Below are 25,701 nucleotides of genomic sequence, written 5' to 3' on the forward strand. Positions count from 1 at the left end.
AGGGAGGTATATGGGTTTCCCTAGTGTCTCCAGTTTTAGTATCTGTGATATTAATTGTTTGATCATAATAATCAACATGCAATCTTTTTTTTTTTTTAAATGACAGTAGGTTTAGGCAACTGTACATTCTTTTTTTAAGAAACTTTATTGTGGTAAAATACACATAACATAAATTTACTACCTTAACTATTTTTATGTGTACAGTTTAGTGGCATTAAGTACATACACACTGTGCAACCATCCACCACTATCTGTCTCCAGAACTTTTTCATCATCCCAAACCGAAACTCCACTCTCATTGAACTCCCCAGTGCTACCTCCCCCTGCTGCCCCTGGCAACTACAATTCTACCTTCTGTTTCTATGAATTTGACTAGGTATGTAAGTGGAATCACAACAATATTTGTTTATTTTTATTTTTATTATTATTTATTTTTTAAGTAAGCTCTACATCCAGCATGGGGTTTGAACTCTTGACCCTGAGATCAAGAGGTGCATGTATCAGTACTTCATTTCTCTTTTATGTCTAAGTAATATTCCATTGTTTGGATGTACTACATTTTATTTATCCACTTACGGGTCTGTGAACACTTGAATTGTTTTTTGTTTTGTTTGAACACTTGAATTGTTTCCAGCTTTTGGCTTTAGGAATAATGGTGCTATGAACATGGGTGTGTGTATTTTTTTTGAGCCCCTGCTTTTAATTCTTACGTATGCTTTAATTCTTCAAGTAGACGTGCTGAATCATAGAATAATTCTATTTTTAATTTTTTGAGGAACTGCCATACTGTTTTCCTTGGTGGCTGCACCATTTTACATTCCTACCAGCAGTGCTGCATAAAGGGTTCCAATTCCTCCACATTCTTGCCAATACTTCTTTGCTTTTCTTTCTGTCTTTCTGGTTAATAGCCATTGTAATAGGTGTGAAGTGGTATCTTGTGGTTTTGATTTGCATTTCCCTCATTAGTGATGTTGAGCACTTTTTTGTGTTCTTTTTGGCTGTTTCTATATCTTCTTTGACAAAATGTCTATTCAGGCTCTTTGCCTAATTTTTAAATTTGGTTGTCTTTTAAATTATTGAGTTGTAGGAATTCTTCCTCTAGAATATTCATATTGTATATGCAGATCCCTTGTCAGATATATTATTTGCAGATATTTTCTCCTATTCTTTGGGTTGTTGTTCACTTTCTTTATGGTGTCTTTTGAAGCACAAAAGTTTTTAGTTTTGATGAAGTCCAGTTTATTTATTTTTTCTTTTGTTGCTTGTGCTTTTGGTGTTGTATCTTAAGCCACTGCCAAACCAAGATCATGAAGATTTACTCCTGGGTTTTCTCCTAAGTGTTTTATAGTTTCAGAGTTTTAGCTCTTACATTTAGGTCTTGAACCATTGAGTTAATTTTTATGTATGCTGTGAAGTAAGGGTCCACCTTTATTCTTTCGCAGTTGCTATTCAGTTGCTGCGACCATTGAATTATTTGGCACGCTTCTCAGTTCTGTTCCACTTGTCTGTATGTCTGTTCTATGCTGTTACCACACTGTCTTGGTTGTGGTAGCTTTGTAATAAGTTTTGAATTGAAGTGTGAGTCCTTCAGCTTTGTTCTTTTTCAAGATTGTTTTGGCCATCCTGAGTCCTTTGAGTTTCCATTTGAATTTTAGGGTTAGCTAGTCAATTTTTATGAAGAAGTGTATTCTGGTAGGAATTATGTTGAATCTGTAGATAAGTTTGGAGAGTATTGCCATCTGCAGTAAACTGGCTGTTACTGTTTTGGACCTACATGGACCAACATTCTTATCTTTTAGCTCCTGAGTTTACGTGTTTTCAGTTCAAAGGACCATTCTGTCTAGTCTCTCAATTTCATAACAAGTCCCCAGCTTGGATCCTTGCTGCATTCTGTTGTGGGGCTGAGAGGGGCAGGATCATGAATATGAACATATAAACATTGCTGCTCTGGGTTTATTCCTGTGGGTGAAGGAAAGAAGTTCTCAAAAGAGTAGTGTGGGTTTGAGAAACAACATAGAGTTGTCCAGCATACTTTTTACTGACAGAGGCAGTAATTCAGGGTAGAAAGGCTGTGGAACACTTGAAAAGGGAAATAGAGCTTTACGGTAGTACATCCATGGTTGAGCCAGCAAAACAGATAGAAGAGATACAATTGGGGACAGAAGAAACCACTGGAAGTGCAGTATAATGGAAGTCTGTCTGTCTTTAAATTTTCTTTCTTTCTTTATGGAAGTATAGTTGACACACAATGTTACATTATTTTCTGGTGTACAACATAGTGATTATATGTAATGCTGTGCTCACCACAAGTGTAGCTACCATCTGTCACCATACAATGCTATTATAATACCATTGACTGTATTCCCAATGCTATACCTTTTATCTTTGTGACTTATTCTTTTCATAACTGGAATGAAAGCCTCTTCAGGAGGAAGACAGAAGGACCGTTAGGCTGAGAAAAGCTCTAGATTTGATTGCTAGGATTTTATTCATGATAAGACTGGCTTAAAACCTGAGAGGTAAGTAATGGCAAAGTACAAGCTCATTTATTTAAAGAATATTGCCTATTTTAGACAGAGATGGCTCAGTCGGTTAAGCGTCTGCCTTCAGCTCAGGTCATGATCCCAGGGTCCTGGTATGGAGTCCCGCATCGGACTCCCTGCTCTGCGGGACTCTGCTTCTCTCTCTCCCTTTGCCTCTCCCCCCGGGCTTGTGTGTGTGTGTGTGCGCTCTCTCTCTCCCTCTCTCGTTCACTCACTCTCAAATGAATAAATAAAATCTTTAAAAAAAAACCACAATGAGATTATCACCTCACAGCCGTCAGAATGGCTGTTACCAAAAAGACTTGAATTAACAAGTGTAGGTGAGGATGTGGAGAAAAGGGAGCCCTTGTGCTTTGTTCGTGGGATATAAATTGGTACAGGCACTATGGAAAATAATATGGCGTTTCTTTAAAAAATTAAAGATGGAACTACCAAATGATTTAGCAATACCACTTCTGGGTATTTATCCAAAAAAAAAAAAAAGAAAATGTCAATTTGGAAAGACATGTACCCCTGTGTTCATTGTAGCATTATTTACACAGTAGCCGAGATAATGGAAGCAACCTGTATCCATCAGTAGATGAATAGATAAGGAAGATGTGGCATGTGCGTGTGCGCCCACACACAGGGGTATTGTATTACTCAGCCATAAAAAGGAATGAAATCTTGCCATTCGTGACAACATGGATGGACCTAGAGGGTGTTATGATAAGTAAAATAGGTCAGGCAGAGAAAGACAAATACCATATGATTTCACTTACATGTGGAATCTGAAAAGCAAAACAAATGAACAAACAAAACAAAAAGAAATAGATTCATAGATATAAAGATATAAAGAACAAACCAATGGTTTCTGGAGGGGAGGGCAGTTGGGGAATGGACCAAATAGATGAGGGGGATTAAGAGGTACAAACTTCCAGTTATAAATAAGACATAGGGTGTAGTGTATAGCATAGGGAATATAGTCAGTAATACTGTAAAAACTATGGATGGTGACAGACTGTAAGTAGTATTACACAGTGATGATTTCATAATGTATATAAATAATGAATTACTATGTTGTATACCTGAAATTAATATTGTATGTTAAATATACTTTAGTAAACAAATATATTGCCTTTGCTAGACTAGTGTTTCACCAACTTTAGTTACTCATGTACTACCTACCTTTTACTAGAACAGAGAATCTTCTATAGTATTACTTATTTAATATTTTAAGTAGGTCATGTTTAAAAATTAAGTATATTTATAGTATATGTATTGTTTAAAGGAAACTTTAAAACTTTATATAGAAAACCAATATAGGTATTTCTGCCACAATGTGATAAATGTTCCTGAAAATCCATACATTTTTGTCAAATCATACACCAGAAATAACAGGGCTTGTGGGTAAAATGAGGACAGACCCCATAACATCTATTCCAGCCTCCTAATATCAATGTGAACTCATAAATATTAGCATAGTTCCAAAGACAGCTTAAATTCTTAATAAATATATGCCATAGTAAATATAGAGCTTTAACCTTTTTTTTATTATTATTATTAGAACTTTAACTTTTAAAAAGGTGAAAGTAGTTTGGTGCTGTTGAGTTACAGAGTTAAGGGCTGAATGATAACATCATCCTAAAATGCAGAGGCAATGCGGATACAAGTTTCTTTGCTGAAACTGTAGTGATGTATTAAGGGTGAGTGGATGTGACTCAGTATCGCATGTTGATTTCTTTTTCGCAAAAATGGAGAGAACCATGTTAAAAAACACTTTCAAAGTACATAGTCAAAATGAACCCAGAAGAAGCTGCTAGGAGAATAGGAGTCACATGTAGTAGTAGATTCCTTGCTGCTGTTTTAATGAAGACAACAGTATTAGTTAGTTAAATATTATGGTCTGTCAGGTTAACTGTCACTTAACTATGTCTTTTTTTGAGTTGGAAATCTTTTTATGTTTTTATTCTTTTTCATTAAAAAAATTGGGAAGTGCTAAAGAAGTATTAAAGATACCAAACTGAGACTTTTTCCTTATCATGATCTTTATCTGTGTTGTTTTATGTCATGTCCACAAATTTCCTAAAATCATTTTATAAACCATGAATAATATATAGGCTATGCTTTGGGAAACCCTATGCTGTTAAGACCCTTTTATTCGTGTTGTTCAACTACCTAGAGTATCTCAAGACCCAGCACAGGTCTCACTACCTCCTCTACAACAGTGTTTTTAAAGGGATATAGGAACATGTAAAACTTAAAAGTGTGAGCTTTTCCCCTACTTTTTCAATCCTCTGAAGAAAAGAAAAAGCCATCATATGGATGAGTGCTGTTGGTGGTAGTTTTAGGTTGCTAATCATATAATTATGGCCTCTTTAAAAAAAAAAAAAGATTTTATTTATTTGAGAGAATGAGTGAGCCTGAGTCGGGGTGGGGGGGAGGGGGGGCAGAGGGAGACACTTAACCGACTGAGCTACCCAGGCACCCCATAATTATGGCTTCTTGTCCCTGATGCACAATTGTTACTTAGGGATTTCCCTCCACTGGCCTCCTGGAGATTACATTTGTTTCTTTCCTGTGTGGATGCCATTTCCTAGCTTTCAACTTTTTCTCTTTCTTGATTTACTGTTACTCATCTAACAAATTCCTTGAGGTAAGGATCATGAGGAATAAACATTTTGTAAATTCGAATGTCTGAAAGTAGCTCTCTTCTACCTTTATTGATAGTTGGGCTGATAATTCTAAATTGGAGATAATTTTCCTTCAGAAATTAGAAAGCTTTGCTACATTATGTCTTCCAGTGTTGGGAAATTTGAAGCCATGTTTTTTTTCCTTTTTAAAAAGATTTTAGGGCACCTGGGTGGCTCAGTCAGTTAAGTGTCTGCCTTTGGCTCAGGTCAGGATCCCAGGGTCCTGGGATTGAGTCCGGCATCAGGCTGTGGCATCAGGCTCTCTGCTTGGTGGGGAGTCTGCTTCTCCCTCTGCCCCTCTCCCCATCATGCATGTGTCCGCATGTGCTCTGTCTCTCTCTCTCTTGCAAAAATAAATAAAATCTTTTTTAAAAAATTAAAGATTTTATTTATTTATTTTTTTAAAGATTTTATTTATTTATTTGACAGACATAGAGACAGCCAGCGAGAGAGGGAACACAAGCAGGGGGAGTGGGAGAGGAAGAAGCAGGCTCATAGCAGAGGAGCCTGATGTGGGGCTCGATCCCACAACGCCGGGATCACGCCCTGAGCCGAAGGCAGACGCTTAACCGCTGTGCCACCCAGGCGCCCCTGAGCCAGCCATTCTTATTCCTGATCCTTTGTAATTTTTTCTCTAGAAGTTTATAGAATCTTGTGGTCTCCCATTGTAGAATTTAATGTGGTAGGCATTTGACGGGCTCTCTTCTGGTAACTCCAGTTAATCTGATAGCCCAAGTCATTTAGTTGTGTGTTTTTTCATGGATGGTCTTTATCATCCATGTTAGAGGCTTTGCTGAAATGTCTGGTAATTCTTAGCAGTCTGTATTTTTATTTTTAAAAGGATAGGATTAAACGGCTGATGGGAATCTTTGCGTGCAGTGGATTAAGCTTGTTGTCTTTGAGCTTCATTGTAAGGTAGGGGAACTCATGTCAGTTTCATTAGGCCCCAGTGCCCAACCATGGAAGAAGCTGTTGGTCTCTGCATTCAGTTAGCATTGTTTTCAGAATGGCATGCATGCCTTCACCTGTCCCTGGCATCTGCCACTCTAGAGACCTTCCATTTTACCTTTCCAGGAATAAAGACCTGGGCCGTCTCGTTAGAAGGGTTTCAGAGAGCTCTTTGGGGACTAGGCATTGAGTTCTAATTTTCTTTGAAGGAGTATTAAAAAAACACAAAATAATCTCACTCAACACTTAACCTGCTGATGGAAAGCTGACCTAGTATGAAATTCTTAAAATGTTTCACCTACTGATACTGCCTTTATCAGTCTGTATCTTTACCCTTTCTAAACTTTTAGAAGCTTTTATCGCTTCTAAGAAGTTGAAATAGCATCACAACCCTCCTTTTCCGGGTTAAACCTCCCCCTACCAAAAAAAAAAAAAATAGCGGCCAATTACTTCAGAAAATAAACTTAGCTTAAAAACAAAGTCACTCAAGGCCAGTTTTAAAATACTAAAAATATGACAGTAGCAACACTCATACATAATTCTTTTTTACTCAGTAATTCCATCCCTAGGGTGTTAGGCAAAATACCTTATATACCTGAAGGTGTTTATTTCAAGTTCTCGGATAGCACAAATAAGGCACACTGTTGTTTGTAAAATGGGTTCTAATTTCAGAGATTTTAAAATTTGAAAAAATGTGACTTAAAATAGTAAGAATTACATCCAACACAATGGAGTATCCTTACAGAAATGATTATCAAATATTTAAAATTAAATTGGAAAGAGAATAATGTAGCACAGGATTTGGGTCAAAAATACAATTGTGCATATATATGGCCAAGGATTAAGGCCATGACCAGCTCTGAGGCACCATTGCTAAATAGCAAAAGGTCCATAGCTCAGATAGCAGGGCTGCCTCCTTCATATAAATTAGGAGAATCCCTTCCTCTAGGCTGATGCTATCTGAGTTGAGTACTAGGCACATTGCTTAGCAAATGAAGCATGGGCTGAATTTCTGCCCTCTCTTATTTTCTATGGTAGGTGTCCTTGTATATGGCAGATGCTATAACTGTATCATTTACTGTGTAAGGCACAGTGCTAAGATCTTTATAAACCTTGGACAATTTTCATTATAACTCAGTGAAGTAAGTATTATCTTCTTTTACAGTTAATTCTTCAGCTCAGGCATCTTTTGAACTCCGTAAGTATGAACCTACTGCTTGTGTAGTTAATTTGCATTATAGCAGCTGGAGTAGTCCTTTTGTTAACACCTAAGACAGAGTGTGTGTTTCTCTGCTCAGAACCTTTCAAAGGCTTCCCATTTCACTCAGTTAAGAGGTAAAATCCTTACAGTGACCAATAAGGCAGTATGTTATCTGCATTGTCCCCCCTCCCCTCAACCGTACTTTGACTGCACTGAATTTTATGATCTCTTTGCTGTTCTTTGTACACAGGACACTCCTGCTTTAGGGTTTTCTCTGGCTATTCCCTGTGCCTTAAATATTTCCCCAGCTACCTGCAAATCAAACTCCCTGACTTCCAAGTCTTGGCTCAGCTGTTACCTCCTGATTGAGGCCTACACTGACCAGTATAAATTGCAGCTTGCCTCTATTCCCCCAGCAGTGATTATAACCCACTATCATATTATATAATTTATTTTACTGTGTGTCTCTCTGCTGGTAGATGTACTTCTGACACCAGGGATCTTTGTTTGTCATTCACTGAGGTAACCTAAACATTTAGAGCAGCACCTGGTACATAGTGGGTGTTCAGTAATGTTTATTGCATGAATGATTGAGTGAAAATGGTGTGGGAGAAGTTAGGCATTTTGGCAAATGTCCACACAGCTAATAAAAGGTGGAGGTAGATTTTGAACTGATAACTTCGTGTTGTGTTTCTACTGTTAGAAAATAATATCCAAAGAACGTGTTAGGATGAGTAAGATTATGGATAACTTTTTTATCCTCTCTCCCCAAATTTAATTTTTATTATGTCCTATTTTTTTAAAAAAAGCATAATTAAAAAATAAGTTACCAGAGTAGAAGGAAAAAGCCAGCTATCAGGAAACTAGAGTAGGCAGCCACAAGGTTGAAATCTGGCACCACATCTGAGGAAGAGCTTGTCTCACAAATGCACTGATCTTATCTGCCTTACGAATAAAGAATGATGGTGTGATAAAGTCCTGGTAAAAGTTGTGAGTGCTTTTGACCTTAGATATTTTGGGAGTACTCTTGGTGCTCTGTGTAACCTTAGACAATTTCACTTAACCTTTTTGGTCCTTCAGAATCAGGATAATAGTCTCAGAGTTGTTGGGAGGATTAAATGATATGGTATGTAAAGAACTGATACTTATTATGTACATATTGAAATATAAAGAGCTAAATACTATTATACATAATATTGTATGTTCTTAATAGTGTTGTACACACTGAAATGTAAAGAACTCCATAGCTATTAGCTAGTATTATTATCTCAGCAGGCAGGAAACCGAAGGCCTCATGGCAACAAAGATCATTATAAGAAGTGATAAGTGAGAAAGTAGAGGAAGGGCTATTTTTAGAGAGAGATGAAATTCAATAATTAATTTAATAAATAAGACTACATAGCGTAAGAACCATGGGTCTATACCTTCCATGCCTTAAAAATGGCTTATTATTGGGGTGCCTGAGTGGCTCAGTTGGTTAAGTGCCTGACTCATGGTTTCCACTCAGATCATGATCTCAGGGTTGTGAAATTGAGCCCCACATTGGACTCCACACTGGGCATGGAGCCTTCTTGGGATTCTCTCTCCCCCTCTCCCCCTCTCTAAAGAAAATGGTGTATTGCTTAAAGTCAACCATGTTAACCCAATCAGCATGGGAGAATGGTCTCAGATTGCTGTCAGTGTATCCATTAAAGTAGATATCTTCACAGTAAATTTGAATGATAAAGTCACAAAATAAATGAAACTGAGAAAAGAATGAAAATTTAATACATGGAGTTTTTTGAGTACACATAGCAATGAGACATGAAAACGGGAAGACTTACATGAAGTAGGAGAGATGACTATTTCTAAATGTAATATAAGGTAGAATTACACACAGTGCAAGTTCATTAGGAGGGCTAAGAAAGACTTTGGGACTAGATGGATCCTTTAAAAAAGTGATCAAGGGTACGAAGATGTATTTTGTATGGATTAATGCATTTGCAGAAATCGATGTAAGGTGGTCTAGGGATTCTGGGCTTTCAAAGTTAGTGGTCCACATTAAACAGTACTTTAAAAAATTTTCTTAAAGTAATCACTACATCCCATGTGGGGCTCAAATTCACAACCCTGAGATCAGGAGTTGCCCGCTCCTCCGACTGAGCCAGCCAGGAACCCCAAAATGTACATTTTTATAATGTGTGTGTACCTGAATCAAAGATTCCTCAAAATAGTACTTATCTGTACTATGTGTGATGTATTCTGTTCTGTCTCATTTTTGAAGAAAGCTGATCATAACTCACCAAAATGATTTCCTGACAACTAATGGAACATACCACATAGTTTGAAAAAGTACTCAGTTACACTCTAGGAAAGAAAGAGACTTGAGTTTTTGAAGTCTCTTCTCTGGAGAATCTGGCTGTTAAGGTCCTGATTCTTGGGGTGCCTGGCTGGCTCAGTCAGTAGAGCATGTGACTCTTGATCTCGGGGTTGTGGGTTTGAGCCCCATGTTGGGTGTAGAGATTACTTAAAAAGTCTTTAAAAAAAGAAAAGGTACTGATTCTGTCCCTATTTGAAACCATGTTGGTGCTATTTTAGTTATACCACAAAAAGGACTCAGGCTGTTTCACCAAACAAGTGTTTAAGATCAGGGAACTTTTGTGATAAAAAAGCTACTACTTTGTGCATAGGTGAAGAGAGTTACCTAAAAAAAAAAAATTGTTTTTTTTTTTAATCATTGGACAGAAATGAACTTTTAAAATTAGATTCCATATAAACTCTTTGTTACCAAAGTTATCTTCAAACGGTGTACTTAATCCTCTTTTAAACAATATACTTTTATGTAAGAGTTGAAAAATTTGCATAAATACCAAGAAATACGTTATGAACAATTTTAATTTCTTTTTTTTTTTGATGTTTTACTTTTGACACTACACAACATGTATAGTCCTTTATTTTTTTTTTAAGTCTATTTGTTTTAGAGGGAGAGGGAGAATCTCCAGCAGACTCCCTGCTGAGTGAGGAGCCTAATGTGGGGCTTGATCCCACGACCCTGAGACCCTGACCTGAACCAAAATCAGGAGTTATATGCTCAACTGACTAAGCCACCTATGAGCCCTTATGGTCCTTTAAAGTATTTTAAAAGTTTATTGCTGACAGATAACATGACATTGGCTTCATTCTGACATTATGGAAAATAATTTACCATTTTAGAAGTGAAACCCAGTAGTTCTTTTTCCCTTAAATGTAAAAGTATATAAAATACTCCCTATTTAAAACTTAAAAGTTTTCTTTTTAAAAAGCTTTCTGAGGCAAAACAAAGTAGGATTTTTCATAACTTTTCATAGTGTTTTTCCTAGACAAAGAAGTCTGGTTAAATATTCTTTAATTAATTAATTTATTTATTTAAGCTTTTATTTATTCAACAGAGATAGCGAGAGAGGGAACACAAGCATGGGGGAGTTGGAGAGGGAGAAGCAGGCTCCCTGCCGAGCAGGGAGCCTGACGCAGGGCTCGATCCCAGGACCCCGAGATCATGACCTAAGCTGAAGACAGATGCTTAGCAACTGATCCACCCAGGCACCCCAAATATTCTTTATTTTTAAAATTTTAAAATTTTTAATTGAAGTGTAATCGACATAGAATATATTAGTTTCAGGTGTATAGCATAGTGAATGGACATTTATATACATTACAAAATGTTTACCATGGTACCTGTCACCAAAGTTATTACAATATTATTGACTATATTCCCTAATGCGGTACTTTTCTTTCCTGTGGCTTATTTATTTTATAACCGAGTTTTTACCTCTTAATGCCCTTCACCTATTTGGACCATTCTACCACTCTCCTCCCCTCTGGAAACTACCAGTTTCTTTTCTGTATATAGAATCTGTTTGTTTTTGTTTTGTTTTTTTTTAGATTCCACGTTTAAGTGAAATCAAAAAGTATGTGTCTTTCTCTGACTTATTTCATTTAACCTACTACCCTCTAGGTCCATCCATGCATCCATGTTGTCACAAATGGCAAGATCTCTCTTTTTTATGGCTGATATTCGTGGTGGGTGGATGGGTGGGTGTGTGTGTGTGTGTATGGATGTAGCACGCACCACATCATCTTTATCCTTTCATCTGTTGTGAACTCTTGGGTTGCTCCCATATCTTGGCTGTTGTAAATAATGCTGCAGTGAACATAAGGGTGCATATATCTTTTCAAATTAGCATTTTTGTTTTCTTTGGGTAAATACCCAGAAGTGGAATTACTGGATCATGTAGATCATCATCTATTTTTACTTTTTTTAGGAACTTCCATACTGTTTCCGTAGTGCCTGCACCAGTTTACATTCCCACCAACAGTGCACAAGGGTTCTCTTCACAGTCTCACCAACACTGGTTTCTTAAATATACACTAGCCATTCTGACAGGTTTGAGGCGATAATCTCATTATGGTTGTGATTTGCATTTCTCTGATAATTAGTGATGTTGAGCATTTTTTCATGTGTCCATTGGCTGGCTGTATGGTGGTTTTTTGTTTTTGCTTTTGTTTTTTGGTTTTTTTTTAGAAATGTCTTCAGGTCCTCTGCCCATTTTTTAATCAGATAGTTTGGGTGTTTTTTTTGGTGTTGAGTTCTGTGAGTTCTTTATATATGTTGAATATTGATCCCTTAGATATATTGTTTGCAAATATCTTCTCCTATTTAATAGGTTGCCTTTTCATTTTGATAGTTTCCTTGGCTATGCAAAAACATTTTCATTTGGTATGATCCCAGTTGTTTATTTTTGCTTTTGTTGCCCTTGCCTGAGGAGGAAGATCCAAAAAATATTGCTAAGACCAGTGTCCAAGAATTTTCTGCCTATGTTTTCTTTTAGAAGTTTTATAGTTTCAGGGCTTATATTTAGGTCTTTAATCCAATTTCAGTTTTTGTGTGTATGTGTGCGTGTGGTAAAAGAAGGTTATTTCACTCTTCTGCATATAGCTGTCCAGTTTTCCCAGCACTACTTATTGAAGAAACTGTCTTTTCACTACTGTATATTCTTGTTTCCTTTGTTGTAGATTAATTGCCAGTGTAAGTGTGGGTTTATTTCTGGGCATTCTGTTCCATTGAACTATGTATGTGTCTGTTTTTTTGTGCCAGTGCCATACTGTTTTGATTATTATAACTTTGTGGTATAGTTTGAAATCTAGGATTGTGACGCTTCCAGCCTTTTCTTTCTCAAGATTGCTTTGGCTATTTGGAATCTTTGTGGTTTCATATAAATTGTAGGATTATTTATTCTACCTCTGTGAAAAATACTGTTGGTATTTTTGTTAGGAATTGCACTGAATCTGTAGATTGCTTTGGGCATTTTAACAGTATTCTTCCAATCTATGAGCATGGTGTATTTTTTCATTAATTAATTGTCTTCATTTTCTTTTTCAGTGTCTTAATAGTTTTCAGAGTACAGGTCTTTCACCCCCTTGATTAAATTTGCACCTAGGTATTTTATTCTTAAGATCTTTTTTTTTTTTAAGTTTTATTCATTTGAGAGAGTGAGAGCGTGCACACAAGCGGAAGAGAGGGAGAGAATCTCTGAGCATGGAGGGAATCTCTGAGTGTGGAGCCCGATGCAGGGCTTGATCCCACAACCCTGAGACCATGACCTGAGCAAAAACCCAAAAGTCGGATGCCAACCGACTGAACCACCCAGGTGCACTGCTGGGTTTTTTATTCTTTTTAATGCAATTGTAAGTGGGACTATTTTCCTAATTTCTCTTTCTACTAGCTTGTTATTAGTGTGTAGAACTGCAACAGATTTTTATATATTGATTTTGTATCCTGAAGCTTTACTGAATTCATTCTAAGTTTTTTTTGGTGGTCTTTAGGGTTTTCTATATATAGTATCATGTCATTTGCAAATAGTGACAATTTTACTTCTTCCTTAGCAATTTGGATGCCTTTTATTTCTTTTTCTTTTTTTTAAAGATTTTATTTATTTATTTGACAGAGATAGAGACAGCCAGTGAGAGAGGGAACACAAGCAGGGGGAGTGGGAGAGGAAGAAGCAGGCTCACAGCGGAAGAGCCTGATGTGGGGCTCGATCCTACAACGCCGGGATCACACCCTGAGCCGAAGGCAGACGCTTAACCGCTGTGCCACCCAGGCGCCCCTGGATGCCTTTTATTTCTTGTCTGATTGCTGTGGCTAGTACTTGCAGTGCTATGTTGAATAAAAAGTGATAAGAGTGGACATCCTTATCTTGTTCCTGATCTTAGAAGAAAAACTTTAAGCTTTCTACCCATTGGGTATTATGTTAGCAGTCAGTGTCATATATGCCCTTTATTATGTTAAGGTATATTTCCTCTGTACCCACTTTATTGAGAGTTTTTTATTTTTAATCATGAATAGATGTTGAATTATTAAATGCCTTTTCTGCATCTATTGAAATGATCATATGATTTTTATTGTTGATTAATGTGTTGTATCAAATAGTTGCAGCTAATGAACCATCCTTGCCTCCCTGAAATAAATCCCACTTGATCATGGTGAATGATCCTTTTAATATATTGTTGAATTTGGTTTGCTAATATTTTATTGAGTATTTTGTAGCCATGTTTATTGGGGATATTGGCCTGTAATTTTTTTTTTTTTTGTAGTGACTTTGGTTTGGTATCAGGGTATGCTGGCCTCATGGAATGAATTTGGAAGCATTCCTTTCTCTTCACTTTTTTGAAATAGTTTGAGAAGGATAGGTATTAAGTCGTCTTTACATGTTTGGTGAATCTGGGACACCTGGGTGGTGCACTCAGTTGGGCATCTGACTCTTGGTTTCAGCTCAGGTTGTGATGTCAGGGATGTGAGATTGAGCCCTGCATCGGGCTCCTTGCTGAACACAGAGTCTTCTTTAGATTCTCTCTCCCTCTCCCACTCGTGTGCACGTTCTCTCTCTCAAATAAGTAAATAAATCTTTTTAAAAAATTAAAAAAATAAATGGTAGAATTCACCTGTGAAAGCATTGGGTCCTGAACTTTTGCTTTTTTTAGGAGTTTTTTGAATTACTAATTTCATTACTAGAAATTGGTCTTTCCAGATTTTCTGTTTCTTCCTGATTTGGTCTTCTAAGATTATATATTTCTAGGAATTTGTCCTATTTCTTCTAGGTTGTCAAATTTGTTGGTGTATAATTTTTCATAGTCTTTTATACATCTTTTCTATTTTTTTGGTCTCAGTTTATTTCTGTTCTTTATTATTTCCTTCCTTCTACTAACTTTGGACTTTGTTCTTCTTTTTCTAGTTTCTTTAGGTGTAAGGTTGGATTGTTTGTGATTTTTTTCTGTTTCTTGAGGTAAGCCTGTATTGCTGTAAACATCCTTAGAACTGCTTTTGCTGTGTCCCATAGATTTTGAGATCAAGCGTCGCAAGCTCCACAAACTGAGCTGGCCAGGTGCCCGTATGTCCCATAGATTTTGGAACATTGGGTTTCCGCTTTCATTTGTCTTATTTTTTTATTTCCTCTTTGATTTCTTTGTTGACTCATTAGTTGTTTAGTAGCCTGTTGTGTAGCCTCCACATGTTTGTGTTTTTTCCTGTAATCGATTTCTAGTTTCATACCTTTGTGGTCAGAAAAAATGCTTGATAGGATTTCAGTCTTCTTAAATTTGTTGATACTTGCCGTGTGGTCTAACATGTGATCTATCCTGGAGAATGTTCCATGTGCACTTGAAAAGAATGCACACTCTGCTGTTTTTGCATGGGATTTTTTGTGTATATATATATGTTAAGTCCATCTGGTAATGTGTGTCATTTAGAGTCACTGTTTCCTTACTGGTTTTCGATCTGTATGATCTGTCATTGATGTTAATGGGGTGTTAGTACCCTACTATTACTGTATTACTGTCAATTAATTTCCTTCTGTCCCTCCCTTCCGTAAACCTATGTCCAACATGGGACTTGAACTCATGACCCTGAGATCGAGTCACATGCTCTACTGACTGAGTTAGCCAGGCGTCCCTGTCAACTTCTTTCTTTATGCTTGTTAATATTTGCTTTATATATTTAGGTGCTTATGTTGGGTGCATAGATATTTATAATTGTTATATCTTCTTGTTGGATTGATCCCTTTATCATTACGTAATGCCCTTGTTACAGTCTTTTGTTTTCAAGTCTATTTTGTCTGATACAAGTGTTGCTGCCCCATTTGTTTTTGTTTTTGTTTTTCATTTCCATTTGCACAAAGTACCCTTTTTTATCTGTTCAGTTCAGTCTGTATGTGTCTTTAGGTCTGAAGTGAGTCTTTAATAGGCATCATATAGCTGGGTTTTGTTTTTTTAATCCATTCATTCATTCACCCTGTCTTTTGATAGGAGTGTTTAGGTCATTTACATTTAAAGTAATTATTGTGGTATAGGTATATACTTATTGCCATTTTGTTAATTGTTTTCTTGTTGTTTTGTAGTTCTCTGTTCCTTTTTCCTTCTCTTACTTTCTTTCCTTGTGATTTGGTGACTTTTTTAGTGTTATGCTTGAATTCCTTTCTCTTAATTTTTTTTTTTTTTTTTTATCTATTACAGGTTTTTGGCTTGTGGTTACCATAAGGTTCATTTATAATGTCCTATGTACATAGTAGTCTATTTTAAGTTGATAATCACTTAAGTTCATACATTCTAAAAACACTACATTTTTACTCCCTCCATGTTTTTTTTTTTTTTTTTTAATTAATTTATTTGTGTGTGAGAGAGAACGAGGACAAGCAGGAAGAGCAAATGGAAAGGGGGAGAGAATCTCAAGCAGACTCCATGCTAACCACAGAGCCCAACATGGGGCTCAATCTCACAATCCTGGGATCAGGACAGAGCTGAAACCAAGAGTTGGATGCTTAACCAACTGTGCCACCCAGGTGCCCCCTCCCTCCATGTTTTATGTATATGATATCACATTTTACATTTTTTATTTTGTGTATCCCTTAACTAATTATTGTAGACATAATTGATTTTATTGTTTTTGTGTTTTAACCTTCATAGTAGCTTTATAAGTGATCTGTTTTTACTATATGTTTGCTTTTCTTTCTTTCTTTCTCCCCCCGCCCCCGACAGAGAGAGGGAGCACAAGCAGGGGGAGCAGGAGAGGGAGAAGCAGGTTCCCCACTGAGCAGGGAGCCTGATGCGGGGCTCGATCCCAGGACTCTGGGATCATGACCTGAGCCAAAGGCAGACACTTCACTGACTGAGCCACCCAGACGCCCCTGTATGTTTGCTTTTAGCAATGAAACTTTTTTTCTTTCATTATTTTCTTACCAGCCTATTCTTTTCCACTTAAAGAAGTCCCTTTAACATTTCTTGTAATGCTGGTTTAGTGATGGTGTACTCTTAACTTTTGTTTGTCTAGGAAGCTCTTCAGTTGTGAATGATAACTTTGCTGGGTTGAGTATGTTTGTAGGTTTTTTTTCTTTCAGTGCTGTGACTATATCATGCCACTCTCTCTGGACTGCAGAGTTTCTGCTGAACACTCAGCTCATAACCTTATGGGGTATGAGCTTTCCTCTTGTATGTAACTAGTTGCTTTTCTCTTGCTGCTTTTAAGATTCTCTGTTTATCATTAATCTTTGACATTTTAATAATAATGTATCTTTGTGTGGACTCTTTGAGTTTATCTAGTTTGGGGCTCTTTTTGCTTCCTGTACCTGGATGTTTATTTCCTTTCCCAGGATAGGGAAGTTTTTGTTGTCATTGTTGTTTTTAATGTAGGCTCCACACCCAGCATGGAACCCAGAGTAGGGCTTGAACTCACAACCCTGAGATTGAGACCTGAGCCAAGATCAAGAGTCAGATGCTTAACCGAGCCACCCAGGCACTCCTAGGATAGGGAAGTTTTTAGCTGTTATTTCTTCTAATAAATTTTCTGTCCCCTTCTCTCTTTTCTCCCCTGGGACCCCTATAATGCTATTATTATTACAGTTGACATTGTTTCAGAGTTCTTGCTCTTTTTTTTTTTTCCCCCTGTTTGCAAGAGATGCACTTTATTTTTTTAAGATTTTATTTATTTGACAGAGAGAGGGAGAGAGCAAGCACAAGCAGGGAAAGTGGCAGGCAGGGGAGAAGCAGGCTCCGTGCCGAGCAAGGACACTGACATGGGGCTCAGTCCCAGGACCCTGGGATCATGACCTGGGCTGAAGGCAGATGACTAGCCAACTGAGCCACCCAGGCACCCCGTTTCAGAGTTCCCTTAAGCTATCTTCATTTAAAAAAAAATTTTTCCCTTTTTGCTATTCAGTTTGGTGATCCCACTACACTGTCTCCCAGATTAGGGATCTGTACTTTTGCATCCTCTAATCCGCTGTTGATTTCCTCTAGTGTATTTTTCATTTCAGTTATTGTATTCTCCAGCTCTGATTGGTTCCTTTTATATTTTCTCTTTGTGGAAGTTCTCACTGAGTTCATCCACTCTTCTCTCAAGTCTGGTGAGTATCTTTATAACCATTACTTTGCTTATTTCTGTTTCATTTAGTTCTTTTTTTCTGAGGTTCTGTTTTATTTTTTCATTTGGAACATATTCTTCCATCTCCTCATTTTGTCTGACTCTGTTTCTGTGTATTAGATAGGTCACCTGTATCTCCTAGTCTTCAAAGTAGTGGCTTTAAGTAGAAGGTGATGTGTGGATCCTAGTAGCTGAGCAGAACCAGGTGTTTCAGGGGTGTCTCCTGTGTGGCCCTCCTTGACTGCTCTAGGCATCTTAATGGTTGGTGCTAGCCCCCAGCTCAGCTGGCTGCAGTGACTGGGTGTAACTACTGTGGGTGCCCTGCTTGGCAGGACTGGCCCTGGCACAGCTGGCTGTTGTGGGCATGCTGGTGGGAGGGGCACCAGTCCTGTCTGGGGCTGCCTACTGGGTGTGGTGGGGCAGTAATTGTTTTAGGGGATTGCTGGTCTCTACTGAGGGTGTCCACTGGGTGTGGTGGGGTGGGAGCAGCTTTGGAGGGTCACCTGCTACAGTGGTGGGCAGGTGAGTGGTGTAGCAAGGTAGAAGGGGAGTGTCAGAATTGGTTCCCACCAGTTAGGCTGAAGGAGGGCAAAAAAACCCGATGCCCATCAACTCTTCGTTTCCTGGAGAAAGTTCCTACAGATTTTGCCCCATTAGCACACACCCTAAAAGTAGTTAATAAATCTCCTTCATATATAATTCAGGTGCTTTTCAAACTGCTGCCTTTGTGCTGGGTCTTGGAGTGACTGATACAGTGCGCTGGCCATTTAAGAACAGTCTTAGTTTTCTGTAGCCCTCTGGCTCCCTGGAGTTAAGCCCTGCTGATTTTCAAAGCTAGGTGTTGTGGGGGCTTGTCTTCCGGGTGAGGATCTGGGGCAGGGGTTGCCTTATGTACGGCTAGATTAGTTTGCTTCCCTGGGAAGTCCTACATGTGTGTGATATCCCTCCTGCTTGTGAGTTACCACACTGGGGGTTTCAAAGGTTCTCAGCTGTCTCAGCCCCTCTTAACCTTCTCAGTATAGTCCTTTAAAAAACATCTTTAACTATGAAAATACTATTTTGCTAGGCTTTGGGTTGTTTATGGAGTCAGTTGCACTGAATGTAGTTGCAGCCTTGATGCGTCTGTAGGAGCAGGTGAGCTCAGTATCCTCCTACTCCACTGTCTTCCCAAGCTTTCCTGGATAAATACTCTTTAAATTAGACCTTTAGCCAGTGTGTTGGGGTAGCATCCTTCCCTGGGAGGTCTTATTTTTGTAAACTAGTCTTGCTTTAAATTGTTTCTAGTTTGGTTTTATGGCTTTGGCTCTGAAGTAGTTTATTGATGTTACAAATAATGCTGCAGTAAGTATTCCTTAGTAGTGCTGGGTAGTCCTGTAGCGCTGGCTGTTGTATTACCCCTGTAGGGTAGATTGTCAAATGGTATAGAAATTCAAATATTTAAATGCCTGTGATGGATATTTTCATTTTCAGCCTTAAATTTTATAAATCTGATGTTAAAAATAGTATTTTGCTTTTCAGAATTCGCATTTCTCTACTATATGTATGTGTGTATATACACACACACACACACACACATTTACACATGTGCTTCTATTCTGTGAATTTAATTCCCTGGTTTTTTCTGTGGCATTGTTCATGTTTTTGTTAATTTTCAGGAGTTCTTTGTATGCTAGGAATAGTAATCCTTTATAGAAAAAGAGAGATACACTTTTTAAAAAATGATTGCTTTCTTCCAACATAGTGAATTTCTCCATTCATGAGAGAATGCATTTATTTCGAAACTTTTCTTTGGAACCGAGAAGGACTTTACATTTAGAATTTCATTTCTACTTTGGGCTGTCTACTTTTAGTATGTCTGTAGGTATGTTTTTTGAGTATATATGTGTTTTTAGCTGAGATTTGGTCAACAGATCAGAAGGAGAGATCAAAATATTAGAAGCTAGGTTTACATTTATGTTACATTTATATTTATTTGAGAGTAGTATCAATGGGGTTTCTGAATGTCTCCAGTTAAGATAAGTGTGTTGATGCTGAATGGCTTTTAGAAGCTGACTTTTTCTTGTTTTCAGATGTGTGCCCTTTAGTAATTAAGGAATACCTTAGAATAGAACTTCCTGTCATGAACAGGTTAGTGGTGTATCCATCCTCCCTGGGGCAGCTGGTAGGGCCCTTGGTCTTCCTAACCTGTCTGCTGACCTCAGCATGCCTTACAAACACGATTCGTCATTTTGTATGAGTGACGTGAAAAAGGTTGGGAAACACTGACTTAACGTGCTTCTTAGCCTAGTAAGTGGTCTTAACAAACCCACAAAGAAAAATAAAAATAACAAATGATAGTCTAAAACTTGAGAATTTAAGTGGGTTTGCTTTTATTTTGTCACTTTTAACAAACAGTTATTGTAGTAGTTCTATACTAAGTGCCTTTGAGACTTAGAATTCATCATGAAAGATGTATGTTCTTGGAGTTAGGCCACATTTAAGTTTTGTAAGTGGGTTCTTTAGCTAATAATTTATGGTACAGTCTCTCCACCCCTCCCCCCAATTAAATACAGTATGCTGTTTACTGCAGTGTGTCATTTGCTGAATGGTAGATATTTTTTAAAGGTATTCTGAATGGAGATTTAACTAACGTTTACTAGTTCTGACAGGTCTGTTTAAAAAAATTATGCTGTATAAATCAATTAATCCAATCTTTTAAAAAGGCAGGATGGTGTGGGGCACGTGGGTGGGTGAGTCGGTGAGCACCTGGCTCTTGGTATCAGCTCAGGTCATGATCTTCCGGTCCTGGAAATTGAGCCCTGTGTCTGGCTCCGCGCTCTGTGGGGAGTCTACTTGAGGATTCTCTCCCTCTCCCTCTGCCCACTCACGCTGTCTCTCTAAATCTTTAAAAAGTTACATATGTTTTGCAACATTATTCTGGTTTCTAACTTAATTCGTTTAATGTTTTGAGTGCCTTCAGGTTCTAAGTACTGTATTAAGGACTAAGAATCAGTAGTGAACAGGATTTGGCAGGGTCCTGCCTTTGTGGAGTAGGAGGGTGGAGGGTACTAACCTAACTCTGTACTAACTAAATCTGAACAATTTAACTGGGAAGTAAGTGCCATGAAGAAAATAAGGCAGGGTTATTTAATAGCAGTAGGGAGGAAGGTCTCTTGGCTGGGGTGGCTAGGGAAAGCATCTCTATAAAGTGAGCTGTAAGATGAAGGCCTTAATGATGTGAAAGGGCCAGCTTGTTTTTTTTGAAGGTGTCAGCCTTCCAGGTGGAGGGAACAAGAAGTTCAAAAGTCCTGAGACTTTCAGCTTGACATGTTTGTTCAGGAAGGAGTTTGGCTTATATTCTGAGTCTAAAATCGGGGAGAGTTTCATCTTTAAGATTGCTCTAGTTGCTCTGTATTTCTAGATCAAGGGAGCCACATCATTTCAGGCTAGTGAGATGCTCAGGTGAACCCTCTTTCCTCATGTTTTTCTCTCATCTAGTTCTAAACTTCTTCATCTCTTCCTTTTTTAGTTGGGAAAAAAGATCTAGGGAAAAGAGGAGCTGTGGGTGTCTCTAAAAAGTGACCTTATGGTAATGAAGGGATAGAATTAGGAGTGTGAAGGGGCTGAGGTTTACGTGCCAGAGGTGGAAGGCAGTGTGCCATGGCCCTGCCACTTGAAGGCTGTGATATCTTGTCCTGCCTCTCCTCCTTACACAAATAAAATAGGCTTTATAGAAGTTTATAGTTGTAGTAGTAAAACACAAAAATACAAAAAGTAGATAGATAACATATAGAAAGTAAAAATTCCTCACAATCCGGCTGAAATAATCAGGTAATACTTCATTATTCTAGATTTTCTCACCTCTTTATGATTCTGGATTTTCTCCTTCTAGATTAATATAAAGGAGGTTCAAATTCTATTTTTCATTTTTTGTTTTGTCTTGGATAACTTTTTTCCATCTGCACGTACAGATTACATTTACCACATAGATACTAGCATTTGTTTAGTTCCCTATTAGGTATTTGGTCTCTCCCAATTTTTAAGTACATGAACAGTGCTATAGCAAAGATGCTTGTACATATATCTTTTTTCTTTTTTTAAGTTTTTATTTAAATTCCTGTTAACATAGAGTGTAATATTAGTTTCAGGTGTACAATGTAATGATTCAGCACCTACATACATCACCCGGTGCTCATCACAAGAGCACTCCTTAATCCCCATCACCTATTGAACCCATCCCTCAAACCCCCTCCCCTCTGGTAGCCATCAGTTTGTTCTTTGTAGTTAAGGATCTGTTTCTTGGTTTGCCCCCCCCTTTTTCTTCTCTATGCTTATTTGTATATATCTTTATACACTTGCCTTATACTTCTGTAGGATAAATTCCTAGAGTGCAATTGAATTACTAGGTCAGTCTTTAAATGTTTTCAGCTGTAAAATGGGGATGTAAGTCCTACCTAGAATATTTCTCTAAGGATTAGGTTGGATAATACTAGTGGGGTGTATGCAGTATATTCTTCCTCATAATAGTAGGCACCTAGTAGATGGTAGTGAAGGGAAGAAGGTGTGAGAAGGATGGGAATCCCTGTCCACATCACCATTTTCTAGAGAAGGAGATAAACCTCACTTCTTCATGATTGCCAATTCCTAGTCAATGCCAAGGGCAAGGTGTGTACTAACTGCACAGTGTCTGACTTTATTGTCGTTGTGTGACTGTGGACTTCTTTTACAGTTTTCTTGTTGCCCACTTAAAACATTTGGTTATTTTTGGTTAGGTGACTCTCTGCTTGCTCCTGTTTGTAAGTTCGTTTTTGTAACAGAACTGAACTGTGAATGTTATGGTGGACAGTTCATGAACTTTAAATTTGAACATCCATAGAATCTGGTTATTTTACCTATCATTTGGTATTTGGGGGCAAGTGTGATTTTTCTGTGCCTCATTTGTTTAAAAGGTAGATGGAGGATGGGATTTAAAGTCTTTGAGGTTCTTATACACATTGAGATCATTTATGTATCAAGTGTCTAATACATATCCCAGAAATACAAATTTCCTTCCTTTAAGGCAGAAAATTATGGCTTACAGTTCTTTTTTTTTTTTTTTTTTTTTTTTTTTTCACTTCTCATGGTACTTACATGTTACTGATACCAAGGGTGGTCACTTGCACTTAATATACAATAACTAAAAAAGAAGAGAAATGTAATTTTAAAACTATTAGAAGTCAGGAGACCTGGGCCCATGGTCCAGGCTGGCTTTTAACTGGTGGTATAACCCTTGATGAGTCTTTTGATTTCCAGTCCCAATTTTGCTCATTTTTTAGTTGTCTCCAAAATATTTTATGGAAATACACTAATATAGAAGTTTCCCAATTTACTTAAGCAGAGGGTGTCACTTAAGAGAAAGTCCACATACTGTTTTCTAATTACTGTATCTATTGTGTTGAGTTACTTGCTTTTGTTCTAGAATTAAGTTTGTTTTTTTCTTTTTAAATCTTGATCAGGTTTAAGTATTGTGTAAGCTGCATCAATGGAGCACATACAGGGGGCCTGGAAGACGATCAGCAACGGTTTTGGATTCAAAGACACAGTGTTTGACGGCCCCAGCTGCATCTCCCCTACAATAGTTCAGCCCTTTGGCTTTCAGCGTCGGGCATCAGATGATGGCAAACTTACGGACTCGTCTAAGACAAGCAACACTATCCGTGTTTTCTTGCCAAACAAGCAAAGAACAGTGGTATGTAAATGTTCCTCTCAAAAAATTTCGCAGTCCTTCTGCCTGTGAAAAGCATTTTGGATAATTTTACTCACCTTGTAGATGGGCAAAATCTTCACTGTCACTTAGCATCTTTATTAATTGGCTTTCCATTTGCCGATTTTATTCCTTTATATTGCTGTGTTCCTTCTACACCCTCTACTTTCCTCCCACTCCTTGGCCTGCCTTTTATTATTACTCTTGCCTGGAATGTCTTCTGTCCTGCCACTTCATTCAAACAAATAGTACGTTTTTATGGGTGTTTTCTTGAAAAGACTTTTCTTTTGAAAAGTTCCCTCAGACCTTTCCAGCCAATTTTGTGTATGTATTATGGATATTAAAATGCTCACTAAATTTTTTGGACATTATAGTCAAGTATATGGAAGAAAATAAAATTACCTAGAAAAAATTATTTTGGTAAATTTTGTAGGCCCCAGGCAAAGCTGGAGATAGCTTAGAAAGCACAGTAACTTAGAAACTGCCACTCGGTTTTCTGACATAGAATCCCAACTTTTCCAAGAAATTACTGCTCAAAATGGTGAAAAAACCCCACCTGGTTAAATCAGGAGAGTGAAGTTGTGCTAATTTTGCTTGGTGGGACATTTTGAGAAAACCTTAGTTCAAAACCACGTCTCCTCCTGTCCCACCCCCCATTCTTTGAGTAAAACCAGGGCATTGTGTTTTTTCTGTGTACCTAGGTGAGACAAAGTTCCAAGGTTGGGAAGTCCAGTCCAGAATTTTCTGTTTGTTTCTAACAGTTCCACTCTCCTCTCCCCAGTTGACTAATAAATTCCGTTGTACTTCTTTTGTGACCTTCAGGAGCCTCCCAGTTAGAGTGTTGTACATTTATGTACGTTTTGAACTGAAGGCAAAATTCAAAAGCTATTTAAAGTTTGAGTAAATTTATTTTTGTTCCCCTTACTAAAAATAAAAGTTACATTGCTGGCAAAATAAATAGTAATAACCTCCTTATATTTCAACAGTGGCCTTTCATTTGCAAGGTGCTTTTTACCTATTATTACTCATCAGTTTTCTTTCTAACATTAAATGGAGAGCCCAGATGCGGAGTGTGAAGGTAATGGGAAGCTGAAGACCAGCTGAAGACCATATAGTACTGCTTCAGGGTGTTACTGTGCTTGTCTTCCCTATTCTCCTCTACTACCAGATTGCCTGAAGACTGGGAAACTTTGTTTGGCATAATGATTAAGTGTATGGACCTTTAAGACAACCAGGCCCCAATTTAAATCTCTGTATTGCCTTTTATTAGCTGTATCATCTAGACAAGGTACACGATACTTCGAGCCTCTGTTTCCTGACCTTAATGAAATGAGGCCCATGCTGACTACAGGAGCTAGTTTATAAGAAAATGGGAGCTGTGATTATTTGAGTTTTTTCTACATCTGTGTAGCCCTTGACAGCTTTCAGTTGAGCACAACTAGTGGTTGGGAACCAGTGACTGGAAGCCTGACTTCTCGTACAGCTTATAAGAAGGGTCTAGGGGAGAAAGTTGCTCCTATTTCTTTGGCAGAGGGGGATCATCACTGTCTGGAAGAACCGCCTTCTTTCAGCAGGCACCCATCTTTAGGGGACCATTGGAAGAAGGAGTCATTTGCTGGCCCCACAATGAGTCAGTGGTTTCTAGGCATCCCCAGGTTGCTTCACTGCTTGGAAGCCAGAATGACTCTCATAATCACTTAGTGGGCTCCAGAAATTAGTCAGACTTAACTAATTTCAACATGTATCCATGGGGAGTTGTAGAGAAGAGAATGACCGAAAGGATTACATATATGATTTAAATAATTGTAGAAGTATAATTGGTAGTTGATTGGGGGGGAAAAAAACCCCTTTTTGGGGCGCCTGGGTGGCACAGCGGTTAAGAGTCTGCCTTCGGCTCAGGGCGTGATCCCGGCGTTATGGGATCGAGCCCCACATCAGGCTCTTCCGCTATGAGCCTGCTGCTTCCTCTCCCACTCCCCCTGCTTGTGTTCCCTCTCTCGCTGGCTGTCTCTATCTCTGTCAAATAAATAAATAAAATCTTAAAAAAAGCAAAAACAAAAAACCCTTTTTCTTGTCATTTATTTGTATGTGTGTCTCTTTGCCACTGCCTGTTTATTGGATGGGTGCTTAGACCATAGCTGAGGACCATTAATTTACCATTAGAATTACCTGACACGGGTTAAAAT

The 25,701-nt window shown here is 38.0% G+C and overlaps 1 protein-coding gene across 7 annotated transcripts in view; it reads left to right on the plus strand.

Moving 5' to 3' along the window:
- RAF1 (Raf-1 proto-oncogene, serine/threonine kinase) overlaps nucleotides 1-25,701 on the plus strand; it is a 74,920-nt gene that overhangs the window by 23,977 nt on the left and 25,242 nt on the right. For 4 of the 7 annotated variants that reach the window (XM_045812459.2, XM_045812455.2, XM_087866761.1 and 1 more), the window contains one exon: nucleotides 23,268-23,500. In XM_045812459.2, coding sequence (XP_045668415.1) covers nucleotides 23,294-23,500 — 207 coding nt within the window. In that variant the 5' untranslated portion in view covers nucleotides 23,268-23,293. Of the gene's footprint in view, nucleotides 1-7,328; nucleotides 7,362-23,267; nucleotides 23,501-25,701 lie in introns of those variants that run through there. The other 3 variants (XM_045812460.2, XM_045812461.2, XM_087866763.1) reach the window with 2 other exon arrangements.

This window comes from Ursus americanus, chromosome 14 (assembly GCF_024610735.1).
Source record: "Ursus americanus isolate L20-20 chromosome 14, mUrsAme1.1.p, whole genome shotgun sequence".
Taxonomy (NCBI): Eukaryota; Metazoa; Chordata; class Mammalia; order Carnivora; family Ursidae; genus Ursus; species Ursus americanus.